Source organism: Eublepharis macularius, chromosome 4, assembly GCF_028583425.1.
Source record: "Eublepharis macularius isolate TG4126 chromosome 4, MPM_Emac_v1.0, whole genome shotgun sequence".
Lineage (NCBI taxonomy): Eukaryota > Metazoa > Chordata > Lepidosauria > Squamata > Eublepharidae > Eublepharis > Eublepharis macularius.
Window position 1 is genome coordinate 114,833,722 of NC_072793.1, and position 21,006 is coordinate 114,854,727.

General features: G+C 40.5%; 1 protein-coding gene across 3 annotated transcripts in view; it reads left to right on the forward strand.

Moving 5' to 3' along the window:
* Positions 1 to 21,006, forward strand: part of CACNA1D (calcium voltage-gated channel subunit alpha1 D) — a 365,621-nt gene that overhangs the window by 326,672 nt on the left and 17,943 nt on the right. For 2 of the 3 annotated variants that reach the window (XM_054975338.1, XM_054975339.1), the window contains 5 exons: positions 11,997 to 12,110; positions 14,330 to 14,721; positions 15,266 to 15,292; positions 16,824 to 16,973; positions 18,342 to 18,505. In XM_054975338.1, the coding sequence (XP_054831313.1) occupies positions 11,997 to 12,110; positions 14,330 to 14,721; positions 15,266 to 15,292; positions 16,824 to 16,973; positions 18,342 to 18,505 (847 nt within the window). The remainder of the gene's footprint in view (positions 1 to 11,996; positions 12,111 to 14,329; positions 14,722 to 15,265; positions 15,293 to 16,823; positions 16,974 to 18,341; positions 18,506 to 21,006) is intronic. The other variant, XM_054975340.1, reaches the window with a different exon arrangement.

Genomic DNA, 21,006 nt, shown 5'->3' on the forward strand with positions numbered 1-21,006 from the left:
TCACCTAATAAAAGAGCTGAACTCATGGAGGAAGTTACAGCAGCATTAAAGGCTTCCTTCCAGTGGTACCCTACTATCTGCAGAGAAAGGTGGTCCTAATGATTCCTGTGATAAAAAATACAAAGAGCACTTCAGTGGAATTTTGCAGCTACTGCATCTTCATTCCATGCCTCATTTTGAATTCATCAAGGTGCTCTTAGGGGCTAGTCTCTTCAGAACCAGATATGTACACATCAGTGAAAGATGGACTGAAGAACTATTTCTTTCCCTGGCAGATTCTTTCCTGGGCAACATTCTATTAGATGTCTGAGCGATGACAACTAAAGTAGTGGCTAGAAAGTATATCTGGCTGCATAGACAGACTGCCATATCCCTTTCAGCAACAAACTCTTTGTAAGTTGTATTAATTTAAACAAGAGACAAAAAACGTTCTCCACGCAATTGGTTTCTGGATCTCCAAGCAGTATCAATCCCACAATACTAGAAACTGCCTAGTCACAGGTATCTAAGATCCAAGGATATCATCCTAAACTGGATCTGTTCCAGCTGACTGCCTGTTGGGTGAGCAGGAATAGCTAAGATTGTTTGAATTCCTCCAAAGGGTGCTAAACATTATGCTGGCTTCAAGGAGGCTGTCCACTAATAGAATGCTTCAACTGGAGAGCTTTTCTGACAAGGATCTGGAGAAGAAAGACATTTAGATTATTTTGATGTATTTTAACTAGTGGAACTAGTGTCTAGTGGAACTAGGTAAGGACCTTAGTACTAACAATCTCAAGCACCAGGCTTAGAGGAGCCCCCTTCAGACTTGTGGCATGAATTCTGAATTAAGGAGCTCAACATTAAAACAACTTCTTAGTCACCATTCCCTCAGCTTGCTAGATGTCAAAGCTAGCAGGGCTGTCATCCAACACCGAGCTGTACATCTTTCACAACATAGTAATCACAGCTCAGGCACAGGCCAAACGTTCTTGAATCTGCTTTAAGTTAAAAAAAAAATTCTTACAACAGGCAGAAGACATTCTCCCTGTTTATTTGACCTCAAGTGAGTATGTCAGCAACCTTTTGGATACTAAGAACATGTGGGGGAGCTAGAGAGAGACTCTCAGGATAGCAAATCCTTACCTACACTTTTCAGTCCTATTTCTGATCTACAAAGAGTCTGAGTTACCTTAAGTTCACCGTTGACCACATTAGCCAATATGGTTAAGTAGAATAAAGGTGTCCTCTATTGGTGCTGGTATTCTGGGACCCTTCTCCCCCTAAGATGGCAATGAAAAGTGGCCCTGCTTCCTGACCAGATGGGAGGAGTCACCTGAAGGTTCTTATATGCCCCTTTGCCCACTTGGAGAACAAGAATTCCTCTTTTACAAAGATTCAGGTCTGAGAACCACCAGAATAAACTATAAGAACATAAGACGAGTTCTGCTGGATGGACCCGTGGTCCATCTACTCCAGCATCCTGTCTTATACAGTAGCCAACCAGTTGCTGGGGGGGGGGGCAGAATAACAGGGCATAGAGGCTAGGGCCTTCCCCTGCAGTGGCTCTTGGCACTGGTATGGAGAGGTTTGCTGCCTCTGAATGTGGAGGTTCCCTTTAGTCACCATGGCTAGTAGCCATTAACAGACCTGTCCACCATGGATCTGTCTAATCCTTTTTTAAAGCTGTCTGCACCTGTGGCCATCACCGTATCTTCTGGCAGTGAATTCCATGTCTTAACCACTTGTTGTGTAAAGAAGTATTTCCTTTTGTCTGTCCTGAATCAACTTCATTGGATGCCCTCCAGTTCTAGTACTATGGGAGAGGGAGAAAAAGTTCTCTCTGCCCACCCTCTCTACCTGATGCATAATTTTATAAACCTGTATCATGTCCCTCATGAATTATCTCTAAACTGAAAAGTCCCAGACTCTTCGGCCTTTCCTCACAGGAAAGGTGTTTCAACCGCCTAATCATCTTGGTTGCCCTCTTTTGTACTTAAATATACTTAAATGTACTTCTGTACTTAAGTACCTTAAATGTTAGTGCTTTGTCAGAACTGAATTGTCGATTAGGCTGCTCATTGTTCATGCATGCATTATATTGACAGATCTAGCGGACCTAACATCCCAGTTTGAGATACGGAGAGGATTGCAATGAAAATAATAAAAAATAAATAGCTTTTCAGTACATAGTTGCTAATGTTACAGTGCACATCCTGTTAATAGATTTGAATCTAGCATTTACCATTTAGAATAAAATAATATATTGCTTTATGTTTTTTTAAAGCCCTCAGGAAATAATACATTTTTTTTCTTGTGAACACTATACATAATTCATTGAGCACAGTTATTACTTAATTATAACTGGTGTGGTCTCCATGGAAACCTAACAGGTGTCTGACTCTCCAACACACAGTTTACTGCCACTTACTGCCAAAATTCTCTTATTCTGTATTTTATCCAGTAAGAAACACTAAACATAATAAATATCTCTGCTGGAAATGTTTAGCATTATTCAGGGCTAAGAGGACATAAATAGTTAGGACTGCATTGCACATATAATGAGAAGTTCACCTCGTTATGAGCCCAGTTCAGATGACTGTCATGAAACTAGATGCTGGTAGGCAAGGATTCAGTCTGGGTTCTGCCACTCAGCTGGATCTAAAGGAAGGAAGGGAAGAAAGGTCAGTCATGCCACCAAGGAATCTCCTTGACAGCCTCCAGGTAGGGCTTGGAGATATCCCAGAATTACAACATCACCTGAGTACAGACAACAGTTTTTTCCTGGAGAAAATAGTTTCTTTTGATGGTGAACTCAATAGCATTTTACCCGAATGAGGTTCTTCCCCAAACCCGAAATCTCCAGTATTTCCAAACCTAGAGTTGGCAACTCTGGACCACAGTAAGCTACATCTGGAACCAGGAGGACCAGCAGAGTCTGCAGAGGCATATTTAGAACATACTCCAGCAACATTAAAGGCTGCAAGTGAGCCCCCACTGATGTCCCCTGAGATAATCACTAGGTCTCCGCCAGGCAAGACACAAATGTTGAGCATTTGTAGTGGAGCATTTGTACACATCAAAAACTTCTCTGGGCTGAATCATGCGCATGCCATCAGTATACAGATGCAGCTGAAATTCAGCAGGGGCTGACTTACCATGGCTATGACAAGCTGAAGAAATTAAGTGAAAAGGCCCTTGGTCATGAAAAAGTCATATTCTGACTCAGCATGTACTACTTGCCCACTCTTTTATCTCGCATTCCTTCTCTTACTTTAGTTATTTTCATAATTGGTTACCTGCATAATATATATTTGGGTACCAAGGAAACGTATCACGATATTGCAGAGTTCATGGAGTTTCAGTTCAGTGTTCTGAACATTTAACTGCAGGATCAGAATACATCTTCTGAAACACGCAAGGCTCATAAGGCACACGATAATCCCAAGTAATTTCACATTTGCATAGAAAACGCACGATTCCCCATCCACTCTGACTAGGCAGGGACTAACAAAAGATTTCAAGCACATGGACTGTGCAGACAAGATACTTCACATGGCAACATTCAGTCCTGGAAGAAAGCCTCTGTCAGATGCACTGGGGATCGGAAGACTGATTGAAGGAAATGGGAACTGCAGCTATGCCACATTAGCCTGCTCTGCAGAAATTTATTTGTTTTATTAATAGTCTGCCTTTCTCACTGAGACTCAAGGCAGATTACACAGTGTGAGTCAGTATTGTCAATTTCAAAGACAATGTAACAGGGTATATAAATGCAAATATGCAAAGATTTAAAACTAGCAAGAATCTAATGAATTGAAGAAATGCTAAAAAAGAACATAAGCAATTCTAGGACTGACACATTTAACAACATATCAACTATCCAGTAGGATCATACAGCAACAGACAGTACATAGTAGTAAATTCTATAATCCCTATGCATGTCTTTGAGATCACTTCCTTACAGTACAGCCCTCCTAGTCCTCTAGAATAATTCAGTTTTGCATCGTTTGTGGAAAGCCAGGAAAGTGGGAGCTTTCCTGACCTCTTCAGGTTGGCCATTCCACAGGATAGGGGCCACCACTAAAAATGCATTGTGTACAGGCAGCTTTTTTTTTACCCATTGTAAAGTGACACCTGCAGAAGGTCCTGTTCAGATGAGCAAAGCTGCCATGGTAGAAGGAGAGAGGCAGATCCATAGATATGCTGGACTAAGGCTGTAAAGAACTTCGTATGTGATAGTCAATACCTTCAATTGAGTCGAGTAGCTGGTAGGTAGCCAGTGGAGTAACTGCAGAATGGGAGTAAAATTCATGCTGCTTCTTGCTCCCAATAATAAACCAGTTGCAGTGTTCTGCACCAACTGGCATTTCTGAATTAACTTAGAGGAGAGACCTATGTACAAGGCATTACAGTAGTCAAGTCTCAATGTTACCATAGCCAGATAATCCAGGTGGCCAGATCAGCCATGTAAAGGTAGGTGGCTATCGTGCAGGCTACACTAAGACTGTAGGGTGCGTTTTTTTTTGTAGCTGCCTTAACTTGCTTTTCTAGCAGTACCTGATACAAAAACATAATGGCACTATGATATGTGTGGCTAACTTACGAACAAGTTTAAATTGGTGAGGAAATAGTTTGAGTGCCCAACAGAAACTGTGGCGTTTTATTAGCATTGCAGGTAGACCTAGTATAAATCAATAGGGAGTACCAGTATTGTCTATACTTTCAAATTAAAGGATAGAATGTAAGATGAAAATCAGGTTAAATATTGGTGAGTCAGGTAGAAAAAACATTTCTGTTTTCTGCCGATCAGGGTTAATGATTAGGAAATTAAGTGAAGCCAGTGCCACATCACACTGCAGCAATCCAAGCCTTAGACAGTTTCAAATCTCATTATAATTTGTTTTATCTTTGTTCAAGAACACTGTGTGAACTATGCAAATTAAGAGAAATTGTTCTTCCTTGTAAAGACAGAAAAACAATGCGACAGTACTTGGGATTATGCAAATGCATGACTTGCTCAGAACTTGAGTGTTGTGTCTGAGTGCATTGTGGTGTACTTGATCCCTTTTACTGTGGCAGAACCAGATATCATATTAGTCATTTGTCATTCTTTCCTACTCTTCCTCTAATACAGAGATTCTCCCACCATATTACATTTATTAAAGGAGCAGAAAGTGGCATGAAATGCTCCTTAGGATTCAAGGGCTGCAGGTTCTATGTACTAGTTCAGTGTTTGAATTTAAAAAGTGTAGTCTCTAACATGAATTGTAATGTGAAATATATACTTGTATCCTCAGTACTTTTGGTGAGAGTGAATATTTAAGTTTTATTAATCGTTCCCATGTTGGAACAAAGCTAAGCCCCTCTGATGTAAGCCAGAGCTGGCATAGAAGCCATATAAAAGAAAAGTACAGTGGTACCTTAAACACTTATTTAATTCAATAAAAGCTTATGTGAGTCACAGCTCACTTCCTCAGAAATGTAGAGGGAAATCAAACAGAATTGTATTTAAAAGGAATACTTAGAGAGTGAAGGGGCTGAGATAGAGAGGAGAGATTGTGATTTCCATCCCGAGTGGGTCAAGCGTCAGTCCACATATCTGAGGAAGAATGCTGTGACTCATGAAAGCTCATATTGAAAGAAATGTTAGCTTTAAGGTGCCCCAGGACTTTTGTTTTATTTTGCTATAACTGATTTAACATGGCTACTCCTTTGTAAGTGTAGAAGTCATAGACTTATAAAAGTGATGTCAGTCTGCCAAATGGTCTGATTTCAAGGCTTCCCTGGGATGTGGTAGGCTTTTTTGGAGGTTTTTAAGCAGAGGCTAGGTAGCTGTCTGTTGGCATGTTGGCATACTATGACTCAGTATGAGAGGGAGGGCATGAAGGAATGAGCCCGTGTTCAGCTCTTGTGGCCCTTTCTTATGTGCATAGGCTAATGCCAATCACCACTTTGGGGTCAGGAAGGAATTTTCCTCCAACCAGAATAGCCAGGGGTCCTGGAGGGTTTTTTTGGCCTTCCTCTGGGTATTGATCACAAGGGAAGTAGGGGTTAGTTGTGAATTTTCTACATTGTGCAGGGGGTAGGACTAGATTACGTATTATGTATTATGATGTTTTAATATTGTAACTGCTACCATTGTCTTTATCTCTATGTTTATTGTCGTGTTATGCTCCACTCTGAGCTCACTTGTGGGGAGAATGGACAAAAAATCCAATAAATAATAATAGATAATACTTGGGATCCCTTCCAGCTCTGTTTCTGTGATTCTATGGTAGAAACCCAAATTCAAAATTGGAGCTAAAAAGGTCCCTCTTCTCCCATTCTAAGGCCAATATCTCAGAAATTAATGATAGAGATTGCTTTCACCTGGAGATTTTGCCCCTTTCCCTCCCTGGAGTATCCACATGACATCATATCCTAATCAACAAGTTTTGGGGATTTCCTCTGCTATCTGCTGTGATCTTTCCCAAATCTGGTCTGATACAATCTTTTTTGAAAAATTGCAATCAAAGCACCTTTGCATGTTGTGTGGACATGGGCACATTTTTAGGTCCCACCAATATTCAGCACCCATTTTCCTTCGCTAAATGAAAGATTTCCACTTGTTGCATTAGTTGTGCTGAGACATTTTCATCACCTCAGCGGTGAGGAAAACTGCATAACATATTGTGTAATGACCAATGAGTAGCTTTCTCATTTCCAAAAGTGCTAGCTGTGTCACGCCCTGTGAGAGCATGTAAATCTGGTAGCATGTGTCATATCCAGTTTTCCATTTTGTTGTACATTTTATGAAAGTGTAAAAAATATTGTTTTCCAACTCAGGTCAAAACCAAAAATTAAGTAGGCCCATTTGACAAAACATGAGGAGAAAATGCAAAACAATATTATTACATCAGAAGATCAAACAGCGGACTTCGATAAATTGTGCATCAGTCACCATAAAATACTTCTGTCCCTCTATTATAATAAAGGGTATAACATATAAAAGTTACCATCTAGGCAACAATAAAATACTGCGTCTGAAGACGGGATTCTGACTCTTGAAAGCTTATATTCTGAAAATCTTATTGGTCTCTAAGGCGCCACTGGACTCAAATCCTCCTGTTATAATGTGTGTATGTTTTAAAAAATTAAATTCCAGGCATTGAACTTGGCAGTCAGGAAGGCAGCAAGAGAACATATTAAAAAGAACAAACTAGCTTCCAGAAAAGTTCTTAAAACAATTATTTTAACAGAGCCAGCCTCCCTATTGCACTTTTATCTCACCAACAAGCTCATGGTGGTATACAGGATTTTTCCTCCTCCATTCACGACAATCTTGTCAGGTAATTTAGGCTGAGAAACTGGCCAAAGGTTCACGGTTGAGTGGGAATTTGAAGCTGTGTCTACACAATCCTAGCATAAAACTCTCAGTGCCATTCTAAGCAGAGTGGCTTCAATATAATTAGAAAGGTGGAACTCTGCTCTCACCTAAATCAAATGTTTGCTGGAAGAGTCAAGCTTGCCATTTTCAGGGGTGGTGGTGGTGATTAACTGGAATTATAACTGCTCTCCAGATGACAGAGATTAGTTTCCCTGGAGAAAATGGCTATTTTGGAGGGTGGAATCTATGGCATTACAGCCCGCTGAGGTCCTGCCACAAATCCCACCTTCTACAAGATCCACCCCCAAATCTCCAAGCATTTTCCAATCCAGAGTTAGCAACCTTGTGAAAAAGTAACCTTTGTTACCTTTCTAAAAGCTGCAAGGGGGGGGGGTGCTAGTTGTGTGTCATAGGGGAGAGTATTCCATAATCTAAAAAGACCTTGTTGATCATTACTGTCTGTTGAACATTCAGCTGTGGTGACACAAAAAAGCAGGGCCTTACCCGAAGAACTTAGGATCCAGGTAGGTTCACAGTGGAATAGATGGTCCTTCACATATTTTGGTCCCAAACAATGAGAATGTTAAAGGTCAAAATCTATGACCAATTGACAGGTTTACTGGATCGCGGAAATGCTGTCAATGTAGTTTATCTGGATTTCTGTATTGACAAGGTTCCTCATGATGTTCTGATGGGTAAACTGGAGGACTGTGGCCTGAACTCTAGGGTGGTTAGATGGATAGGGAACTGGCAGGATATCCAAACACAAATAATAGCCGTCAATGGCATTACGTTTGATTGGAAAGGGTGACCCGTGGAGTGCCATAGGGCTCAGTTCTGGGCCCAGTGCTTTTCAATACTTTTATAAATGATCTGGATGCGGGTGTGAAGGGATTACTCATTAAATTTGCAGATTATACCAAACCTGAAGGAGCAGCAAACACCCTTGAAGATAGGGATAGAATTCATCGAAATCTGAACACACAGGAGAAGTGGGCAGATTTGAATAAGATGTGATTTAACATGGATAAATGCTAGGTTCTTCACCTAGGTAACAGAAATGCAAAGCATGCAACTATATGAGAGATACAGTTCTGGACAGCAGTCTGTGTGAACAAAATCTTGTGTTGAATGGGAAGCTATTCCCATTCAACACAAGAGGGTTGGACTAGATGGTCTGTATGGCCCCTTCCAACTCTACGATTCTATGATTCTATATATGAGCAGTCAGTGCAATGCAGCAGCAAAAAATTCAAATGCAATATTGGGGTGTATCAACAAAAGCATAACATCCAAATCACAGGATGTCATTGTTTCACTATATACCACATTGGTCCCACCTGGAGTATTGTGTGCAGTTCTGGAGGTCTTATTTCAAAAAAGATGTGGATAAATTGGAACAGGTGCAGAGGAGAGCAACCAGGATGATCAGGGACCTGGAGACCAAGCCCTACAAGGAAAGACTGAGGGACTTGGGAATGCTGAAAGGAGACATGATTGCTCTCTCTAAGTATTTAAAAGGTTGTCACTTAGGGAAGGGGAGCTGTTCCTCTTGGTAATAGAGGATAGGACTCGAAACAATGGAGGAAAGGTACCAGCTGGACATAAGGAAAAACTTCTTCACGTTAAGAGTAATTCAGCATTGGAATTGGCTGCTTCGGGATGTGGTGGGTTCCCCCTCATTGGCAGTCTTCAAGGAGTGGCTGTACAAATACTTGTCAGGGATGCTTTAGGCTGTTCCTGCATAGGGCAGGGGTTTGGACTAGATGGTCTGTAAGGTCCTTTCCAACTCTATGATTCTATGAAAATCAGCAACATGAATTTAATTGAGAAATGGATTCATAACCAATCTAACAACGTGGCTGGTGAAAACTGGTGGTGATGGTATCTGGGTTCCCTTGGCAGATATTATCAACTTATCTCTGAGTTCCGGGATTTTCCCAGGAGCATTGAAAGAGGCAGTGGTGAGACTCCTCTTGAAAAAACCATCTCTGAATCCTACTGATCCCGCCAATTACTGCCTAGTTTCTAAGCTTCCATTCCTGGGTAAGGTCATTGAGAGAGTGGTGACTAAGCAGCTCCAGGTATTTTTGGAGGAACCCCTCTGTTCTAGATCCATTTCAGTCCAGCTTCCGCCCTAGCCATGGGACGGAAACAGCATTGATCGCCCTCACAAATGATCTTCATTGGCACATGGATCGAGGTGGGTCAGAGCTGCTGTTATTAGATCTAATGGCAGTGGTCGACATGGTTGCCAGATTGGCCTTAGTGGACTGGGACGAACATACCTATGGGACCGTCTCTCTTGGTATGTCCCTCAGAGGGCTTTACACTATGCTAATAAACATGTGCTGGTGGTCCCCAGTCCAAAGGATGTTCGCCTGGCCTCAACTAGAGCCAGAACCTTCTCAGCTCTGGTGTCAAGCTGGTGGAACCTCTCCCAGTGGAGATCCAGGCCCTGCAGGATCTGTTGCAGTTCTGCTGGGCATGTAAGACAGACATGTTCTGCCAGGCCTATGGCTGAGGCAATAGCGAACTGCCCTGCTGGCCTCTCCTGTTCTGTTCCACCCAGCATTTACTGTCTAGATCTGACAGATTTTTGCTCACTTATCTGTGCTGTCTGGCCTCTGCAGTATTTTGACTGGTCTGTCTCTTGAATGCTATACTTGGCTTGGTATTTCCAGTTATATTGTATATTTTATATTTATTGATTGCTGTTTATATATGATTATTTTTATATTCTTGTATGCTTTTCTATTATTGTTACCTGCTCTGAGCATCGCTAGACATAGAACTAGAAACCTTTGATGAGTAAGATAACATATCCATTATTTTGGATAATGGGACATACTGTTTTTCAACTGAAATCAAATCGTGGTCTAACTATATGCAGGAAGTCTGTGATCAGGTTCTGCTGCGTTGCCTCCCACAAAGTTAGTAACAACAACAGCTGGGGGGATGAACTGGATAATGTCATCAGTCCATTGCATTCTATTTTGTGTGCGTGCTGTTTCTGTCTTTCTTTCTTTCTGAGCTGATTTGTGGCCATTTTTTTCACTTAAAATGCAATTTCATTGCCTGCCAGCCAGCCTTTTATGAACTGACAAAGCTCAATTGAGGCTTCCCAGGGCTACTGCTTGTTTAAATTGTTTCTTCCTTTCTTCTGTTGCCTTAAAACAGGCCCCTTCTTAGCCTCATTATTTATTTCTATTCACTAGGGGTGTCAATACCATAGCATCCGTGAATTGGTCCTTAATCAATTCTTTTTCCAGCAAAGCAGAAAGTCTTCATAGCTTCTTTTATTTGAAGTGCTTTCTGTTTATGATCATAATTTTATGATTGCACAGTAACAATAATTAAAAAATGAGCAATATCCTCACAGCCAAAGAAAAGCAGTAATTTAAGTCTTCCCTTCCCTGCCCCAGAAAAGAAGAATTATAAGGAGCCATTCAGAAATGCTGCGAAACCAAGACTTTAAGCTAACAGAAAATATTTAATTAAGCTTGGAGTGACTGGGAAATAATGAGCAGCTGGAATCAGCAAATTTAAAGTCACAGTTGTCCTGTAAGAGAGGCTTAATAACTGCTATTTTCCAGGTGATATTATTTACCTCCATTCAATGATAAGCTTCAGCTGCCCATTTCTACATACGAAGGCTCTATTTAGGGACAGAACAGTTTTCACCAGGCCTGTTGGCATCCTTAAAATAGCACTGTTTTAAGTGGTACCTGTTTTATTTCCAGTTGTAAAAAAAAAAAAAAGTACAGCTGGACCACACTGTAAATACAGAGAAAATGAGTAAACACTGTGCTGTAAACTGGCAATTAACAATGCAAAGTTCATTAACAGCATTACAGAAGATGAAAGACTGAAACAGTGGGAAGAAAGTTTCCTGTATATTGAGAAAGTCTTTCATTTGATTGTATATCTGCCTGTACATGCCTTATTTTAATTTGTTAAGTATTGTAAGAGTAAACTTTGCATTGTTAATTGCCAGATTACAGCACGGTGTTTATTGGTTATTTCCAGTTGTACCTGGTTGTGAAAAAGGAATCCTTCAGCAGCACGAAAAGGTTGTGATGTAGAAGAAAGCTTATAATTTGCATTCTTGAAAGAAGCAATATATATCATATAGATTATCTGTTATTCTCCCAACAGCAGTTTGTGTCTGAGGGGCGGGGTTTAATCTGGAAGAGAGTGGGGAAGAAGGGATAAAGACTTCCTTTCCCAAACTCATGGAGATCATTAACTTTTAAAATCAAGAGTTTCATGCGGGTAGCTGTGTTGATCAAGCAAGATTTGGGTCCAGCAGCACCTTAGAGACCAACTAGATTTCTCAAAAGCTCATACCCTAGAAATCCAGTAAAATCTAGGCAAAATCCTGATCACTGATCTCAAGTATATAATCTAGTTTGTTCTTTAAATCTTTTGAAGTTAAATGAGGCAAGGAAGTATTGGAATAAAGGAGAAGCTATACAGGGAAGCAGCCTTAACAGCAATTGCTTAACAGTGCTGAATCAGAGAGAGAAAACAGGGTTGTACTTTCCTGAACAATATTGTTCATTGAGTGGTCTTCTGTGCAGGCACTCAGAAGATGCAAACATGAAACACTATTTCTAATGCATTGTATTTATGTTTACTCATGTAGGCTGGACTAAGGACACTTCATGATATTGGTCCTGAAATCCGGCGAGCTATATCCTGTGATTTGCAAGAAGATGAACCTGAGCAAAATCAGCATGAAGAAGAGGAAATATATAAAGTAAATAGCAAATGACTGTTTGGTTCTCTTCAATTTCTGCATTTATAACTTTATGTTAACTATATTTTTTATGCTACATTATGTGTGAGATTGTTTCAAGAGATGCTTCATTTTGTGGACTGTTTCTGAATGAGATAATGAAACAATTTTAATATTTAGGAAAGAGATGTTTATGCCATCTACCTCTCACGTTGCATAAAATTAGTTTATGCTAACTATCCAAGGAGATATAAGATGATTGCATCTTAATACAACAAAAAAAATTGGGAAGGAAACAATACTTTAATCAAGATGGAATTTAATTATGAGATCTTTCCTACACCCATTTTTATTACAAAAGAATTCTTTTTAAGTGTAAAAAAATGACAAGGTTTTAAAAAGGGTGAATTAAATTCAACAAATAGTCTGTGATTTGCTATAGTCTGTGTAAAACGACATTAAACAAGTACAGGGACTGTATCTAAAATTTCTCAAATGTTTTGTGAAAAGACAGATTTAGGGCACAACTGAACATTGCTAATGTGGGAAGTGGATGTGTCCATAATGTACATCTGATATCTGAAACCTGCTTTGCCATGATCTTGTTGGAAAGTGAACAGCAAAGCTAGTTTGGCTGCCATGTGGATGGGAAAACCTGGAAATGTCCTGCTCCCCACCCAACACTGGCACAATTCCCTGTTTCTGGCCATTCCCCAGCAATGTCAGTATGTCAATTACCAATATTTAAAAACAAACAAACCAAAACCCTCCTGGTGGGGGTGAGTGGGGAATGACTGCTGCGATGACAGGTGGAGGAAAAATGTGGGGAAACCCCACCACATGGAAGCTCTGTTGCCACTGTGCTGACTTAATAGTAACAATGGCTTTGGAGGAACCACTGAAAAAATTCCCTCTATTAAATATGCTACTGATTTGTGTTTACTATAAAATTAGTGAATGAAATGCCATAGATACATTTTGGTTGAAATTATTTTGAAGGACTAGAATAGAGGTGGGCATGGTCTGGAAAACGGACCAAAAGTTTGCACAGTCCTGCCCAGTTTGTGGTTCATGAACACACAGTTCATGGGGCTCACCTTTTTCATGAATTTTAATCTGTTTGGGCCAGTCCGTTGGTCCATGAGTCTAAACATCCTGGTGCTGATCTATCAATTCCCTAGGCAATGGAGAGGATGTCCACAGATCTTTTGTAGCCCTTAAAAACTTAATAGGCAGCTCTGCCTGCTGAGCAGAGAGCTCCTATTCTGCTCTATGGAGCAAGGAGCAAGAATGAATTCCCTAGGCAACAGAGAAGTGGACGTTCTGCAGCCAAACTCTGCCTGCCAACCAGAGAGCTCTCATTCTACAAGGGAGGGGTGGATGTTCTGCAGCCAATCTTAGCCCTCAAAACCTTGATAGGCAGTTCTGCCTGCCAACCAGAGAGCTCCCGTTCTTCTCTATGCGAGCAAAGAGCAAGAATGAATTCCCTACGTAATGGCTGAGAAGGTGTCTGTGTGGTGAGTGAGGGGGCTCTTACCCTACCCTTTTCTATTTGATTTTGCCTCACTGCAACTTTTTGGTGCCGCTAGCCAATGCAAGTCAGTCAATTGGCATTTGTGACTCTAGTACTGGAAGTTTCCTGGGGACAGCCGCTTTGGGGGTCTGTAACTTGGACGTCCGAAATGCAATCTTGACCAAACTTGGAGGGTTGCTGAAGGAGAGGTTGCTGAAGATTCTCTGTGAGTTTGGGCTCTCTGGGTTTGAAGGGGCAGAGCCAGGGCTGCTGGAAGTGACGGACCATGGACCGACGAACCGATCCATGAAAGGGGCTGGTCCGTGAAATGTCCGTGGTCCGTGAAAATCGACAGACCATGGGCCAGTGGTCCGTGGGGTTTTCCTGGTCCATGCCCACCTCTAGACTAGAATGCTCTGCTGTCACCTGAACATACTATACTATAATGTAGGAATGTATGGCACAGTGGTTGGTAGTTATTTATACAATAATCACTCTTTGGCATAGTTAGTAGATGTAGCAGTTTGGCATTGTGATATAGCTGCCATGATCATGGGCATCCTCATGTCAATATAGAACAGCCTATTTTAAAACAGGGTATTATTACTGAGTTACAGCTTGGCCACAGGCACCCTAGATACACCACAAAAGAGTTTTCATATATAGAGAATCAAGCTGGGGTTTAGTAAATTATTATATTAAGTGACTATTAACTTGTACATTACAGAGAAATGGCGCCCTGTTTGGAAATCATGTAAACCATGTCCCCAATGATACAAGAGATTCATTTCAACAGATCAATACCACACACCGCCCCCTACATGTCCAAAGACCATCTATTCCATCTGCAAGTGAGACTACTGAGAAAAATGTACATCCTTCAGCAGGAAACTCTGTATTTCATAACCATCATAGCTATCATAATCATCATCATCACAACTCAATAGGGAAGCAAGTTCCAAATTCAACAAATGCTAACCTCAATAATGCCAACATGTCCAAAGTGATGAATGGAAGACATATGGGCACTGGAAGCCATGAGAATATGACTGAAATGGGGCATCGCTCACATTCTAGAAGTGATCATCAGGAAAAACATAGAAGATCTTCCAGTCACAGGTACACAACTGTATTCATCAGTGTGCATATGTGAACTAAATATTTTCAATCCTTTCATAGGTCTTCGGATTTGTATTTATTTCCTTTTACCATTACTCCATGCTTATTTCAATTGCCTTGGTCTATTTTCCAGGTTAATTGTGACATAGTATCATACCCCTAGAACCACAAGTTGGAATTTTTATTTTAGTACATTACAGTTCACTGGGTAAAGAAATAATTTCTCCCAGTTCTCTTGAACCTGGACCAGTAAATACCTGTAATAGCTTCTCAATGAAGGTCTGTGAAGTCAGAGAAGACATTGTGCCCTGATTTAGATCAGATTAATTCAACATGAATAATCTGTACAGATCTACAGATAATCCAAGAAATTAAAAGCAAACTGGTATTTATTTCTATTAAATTAACAAATGGAGTTTTGGTTTAAATTAAATACACTTCTTTTCTTCCTTGACCAGGTATATTATAGAAATTCTTTTATCATCCGTTCATTAATGCTAATTACACTCTTTTCCTCCCCCACATTGTTTCCATTCTTGGATAGATCTCGCTATTATGAAGCTTACATTAGGTAAGTACATACAGTATGTAGTGTCCATTTGATTTCCTGAGGCACCATGCAAAGTCTTGCAGTGATTTTTTAAAAAGCCCATGTGAGCAGACACTGTTAGAGTAGCACAGGTCAGAAACAAGAAGTCATTATATGAGTCCATACTTGAAGGACCACCTCTTCCAGAATGAATGCCTCTTGCAGGCTTATTAAATCAGGCACCATTCTTGAAGCTTTTGTGAAAGGGCCTGCCTGAATATATCAGGAAGGCATCCACTAAAGTCTTAGGGAGCCACTTAAGGAGCTGTTCCAGTTGGCAGCAGAGGATAGAACTCAAAGCAACGGGCTTAAATTACATGCAGAAAGGTACCAGCTGGATATTAGGAAAAACTTTTTCACGGTCAGAGTAGTTCAAAGGTGGAATCAGCTGACTAGGGAGGTGGTGAGCTCCCCTTCACTGGCAGTTTTCAAGAACATTTCAAGAACAGGCTGAATGAATATTTGCCAGGGATGCTTTAGGCTCATCCTGCATTGGGCAGGGGGTGGGACTCTGTGATTCTGTGAATTCCACCAGCTTGCCCTTTCATCCCTTCTGCTAGCTAAGCTTTCCTGCTATCATTTCCTCTTTTCCAAAGTTCAATCTGTGGAAGGAGTTAGGTGCCCAATGTCAGAGAAGGCTTGCAGCTGCAGTTGCACAGTCGCTTTTAAGGACAGGACACTGGTGGTATGAAGCATCAAATACTACTGGACAGACTGAGAGCCAAACTACAAGTGACGTCTTACACAGGTTGGACACTAGTCGGCTTCCCTCAAGTTTTGATGGGAAATGTAGGCATCCTGGTCTTACAGCTGTAATGGAGAGCCAAGCGGTAAAACCAGGGAGCCTACATTTCCCATCAAAACTTGAGGGAAGCTGACAAGTGTCCAACCTGTGTAAGGCGTCACTTGTAGTTTGGCTCTGTGAAATGCAACAGCCCATGTCTCCTAACTTAAAGGACTGACCCATTTCCCGGGTTCCCTGATAGCAATGGAGGTTCGGTTTTGGTGTCTTTGCCTCTGCCATAAACTATTTCTATCTATCAGTTCTCCCCAACAATGTTCACATAGGTTGATATTTGGAAAGGGCAGTTCCTATAGGTGCACATTTCTTCCCATTAATGTTTAGATTCTTTTTCCAGGGCAAATTTTAGAGTTTCTAATGGGAATAGTAATTTGATTGAAATTAGATGAAATGCTGGTGTTTTTGAGTGATTTGATAGACCATGCATTTCCAAAAGAAATAAAGACATTCATTTGAAAAGCTAGGCTCTTCCTAAATTCTTAAATTTAAGAGGTTTATGCTGGTAGATATGATACCATTTTGCTACTATGACACTATTTGTATGGATGGATATATAGAGGGTAGTAATGTCTAGTTTAATATTATCTGTGAAACTGGAGTAACACAGGTATGCAGCTACAAGGATATCAGTCGATGTTGTTTTTTTAACACATTAAGTAAAATATGATCTGAATGCAACGGCAGCCCCAGTTGTCTGTGTCGTAACTGTAGGTCAGAATCAGGAGACAGGCATCTGCCCACAATTTGCCGAGAAGATCATGAAGTTCGAGATTACTGTAATGATGATCACTACTTGGATGATCAGGAATATTTTAGTGGTGAAGAATATTATGAAGAAGACAATATGTTAACAGGAAGCAGGTAAGATTACTTATTCACTGAGAATAAGGGCCTCTGAGTCTCGGCTTGTGGACTTTCTGGAGCATCTGGTAAGTCACTGTAGGAAACATGATGTTGGACTAGATGAACCTTTAGTCTGACCAAATGTGGCTCTTCCTAAATTCTTAAAATAAGTCATGTATCCAGTGTATCCAAATGTATACTTGAAAGGAAGACACCCTGAATGTAAAGTAATCCTGTTAAAAATGTTATGCATGCACACAAGCTTATTACGGAAGATAAATATGCAAATGTAAGATGATTCCCTCTTTTTTATGGCATAGCTGTGAAAAAAAACTACTCTTGCATTTGAGAAAATAAGTCTCAGCCTCAGTGCAACTTTATCCTCAAGAGTGGGTTCTGAGAGAATGTTAGGGATGGCATAGAACCATTCTATTCAACAGGTTGCTTTATTGACCTCTTTGAGCTTCTGCTCACCACCATTACTTTAACCTATGCAACTTCCTTTGCTGCTTCAGTAGACACTAGCTTCCCGATGTGCATGCATGTAACAGTATAAAAAAATGATTATCAAACGTAAGTAGATATGAGGGCCATTTATAAAGCACATACTGTGTATATATGTTCAGTGCTTTAAGGAAGCAGGTGGATGGGACTGGAGAATAATAACAACAACAACATTCGATTTATATACTGCCCTTCAGGACAACTTAATGTCCACTCAGAATGGTTTACAAAGTATGTTATTATTATCCGCACAACAAAACACCCTGTGAGGTGGGTGAAGCTGAGAGAGCTCCAGAGAACTGTGACTAGCCCAAGGTCACCCAGCTGGCTTCAAGTGGAGGAGTGAGGAATTAAACCCGGCTCTTCAGATTAGAGTCCAGCGCTTTTAACCACTACACCAAACTGGCTCTCAAGAAGCTTGTGATGATCAGCTGCTTGGATCTAGTGACAGTCATGGAACTTCAGATTACAAAGTGGAACAGGTCCACCCCAAAATTAATTGTCTAACACTGAAACAGACACCTGCTATCGTTTTTAATTTTATTCTATTTGTGTGAGATCCATTCAGTACTTTATATGTGAATAACACTGATTTCAAGATTCCTAATAATTGGTTTACAGTTTAAAAGCAGTAGTTAGTTAAAAAAAAATGAATACTGCATAACGAATTGGTTGTTTGTCATGATCATTATTGTTTGTCATGATCATCAGTCACTCAGAAACCATATATGAATAGTTAGTTTGTTTAATATTTGATTGGCCTTCATGCAGTAGCATAAATCATTAAGAAACATGTATGCTTTTCAGGAGCCAGTAAATAAAAAGCGACGGATATGTCTTTGCTAGCGTAATTTTCCTTAACCATCTGTTTCTTTAACTCAGACATGCACATGACTATCGTAGCAGATATTACTATAATGATTCAGATTTTGAACGGCCAAAAGGTTACCATCACCCACATGGCTTTTTTGAAGACGATGAGTCACAGATGTGTTATGATTCAAAAAGATCTCCTAGGAGACGGTTGCTACCTCCAACACCAACACGTGAGTACCTTAAAAATATTGGTTTCATTATGTAGACATATGCTTGGACGACCCCAAGTAGTCTGAGAATACCAACATTATTTTCTTTACATGCTTTTAAAGTCCCAGAAACAATTCATTCAGAGCACTAGGATAATAATTAACAATGAAGAACAGCTTGCCCACTTCTTTGCCTGCTACATAGTTCATGGTCTTGGGGGCTGAGGGAGGATGAGTCCTGCCAGGTGTAAGGCTGTTGCCAATGGTGTTCTCAATGGGACAGAGTTTGGTTGCTCTATTTTCCTTTGTGTAGGGGGCAGGGCAGAGTAGTAAGCTTGAGCAGCCAGCACATTTGATTAACCAGCAACTCCCACTTCCCATAAGTGCTGGATAACCAAGTTTTTACTATAGCATGAATCTTTGGTCTTAACATTCAGCCTGCAAACAGATCAGCTGTAAAGTACCCTGAAATATTGCTGTTTTTAAACTTATATTGTAATATCCTTTTTGGAAAAAATAGATAGTGGCATGCACACACACACACAAACGCACACAGAGTTCTAATATGTACATATGAGTAGGAGGTCTACCAAGTTACAACATCAAAAAATGAAAGGCTGTATCTTCTTCCTTTCTCAATGAAAATACAAAGGATAGGGTGTCATTGATTCAAAGTGAAATAGAGTTACTCTGACGACTCCTACTTTCCCATATTTGTTGTTTCTCTGCTGTTTCCCTCACCTCCTGTGCTGAACAGTGCTTAAATTCTGTGTTTTCTCACGCGAGAAAACGCGATGTTCCACGGTTTTTGTGCGCTATTTCGTGTCGTTGCGGCAGCAGGTAAGCAGTGTGAAAAGGGCCTCTGTTGCTACACATCACAAACAAATGTTTACATCATGGTATCTGTGTGCAGAATAGGAAGGATTATATCAAAATGGATTTGCACTGTGTTTGTTCCAGAAGAAACAAATTTGTGATTACTCACAGCCTTAAAATAGTGACATAAATTCAAGAAATTGAGTTTATCACTTTCGTGACTCACTTACTGGCACTTTTCCTGTCCCTTTCATCACAGATACCCCATCTGCTAACACTAGTACAACTTTTAGACAGTGGTTATTTGCCAAATAAAAGCAGCGTACAATGTCCTCAGGGGAAACTCTTCCATTTCTTAGGAAATGAAAAGGAGTGTCAGTATTTCAAGATGTACTCATATGGATTAAATTAAAGACAACATTGTTTTTATAAATACAAAGAGAGCAATGCTCAGGCTTACCACATTGGGGCCAATGAGATTGAGGAATGAATCTCTCAGTGTTTAGTTCAGCATTGAGACACAGCTATTGGAACTCAATTTAGACTGGATTGTCATGCAAGAGAGAGAAGATATCACCTCTCCTCAAGCTGCCATATCTGATATTTCATTAAATGGTGGAGGGTTGGATCCAGTGGATTATTTCTCGGGTTGGTGCATGCATGAACACACACAAACACACACAATCCAGATACAGGTTTCAGGGATACCCAAAAAAATTTGATATCTCTAAAATCCGGGTAAAATCTTCTAATCCAGTTCAGGAAGATGAAAGAATCCTGAATTTATCCAGCAATTATACCTTATGAGGAAATATATCTGGGTAGCTGGGACAGCCATTTTTCAAGTCAACTCCACCAAATTTGCAGGGAACCTACTCCTAACTGTCCACTAAAGATCCCTCAAATTTCAGGAAGATTGGATCCTGGGGTCCAATTCTTTGGGCCCCTGAATAGGGTGCCCCCAGCCCCTCTTCATTGTTTCCTATGGTGGGAAAAATTCAAGCTGGCTCTCAGATAAAAACACACAGGGGCCAAGGCAGCCACTGGCCAAGAGAAAGTCCAACAGAGCAAGGCGGCAGCAGCCTAGTTAGATTTTTTACTGATTGTGGGGGAGGCATATTTATTTATTTAACTAGAACACAACATCTGAACCATTCTTAATTCCTACACAAGCCAACTACAAGCTAAAAATGAATTTGTGCTTGTTTGTTACAATGCCTACACCTAATCTATGTTAAAAAAAACTCTTTTGAAAGTTCACCTAATTCTCTGAACGATCTACAACAGCATCCCAAAAGTCTACTAGTAGTAAAACCACAATAATAACAATAATAACTGCAGCAGAACATCATACCTCGAACTGGTGAAAAGCAATTCCCCCCCCCCAAAAAAAAGGAACTGGAACTCTCACAACAAATAGCAAGCAGCAGCAACTGCCTTGCTTGCCTTTAAACCAGCATGCAAGCAACAACAGAAAAAGAGCCCCCGCAGAAGAACAGTCTGCAAATAAATGAACAGCAACTGTAACAATTTAGCTAAAGCCAAATCACCCCACAACAGCAAAAGCAATTATTAAAGATAAACAATCAGAAAATTATCCCTTCCCCCACCTTTCCCTATCTAGGCTTCCCAGTTGCCTGCTGGTGGCATGCAATCTCTCAGGGGTTTGCTTTGTTGCTCACCATTCGCCGCCTAGCGGTGGGAAG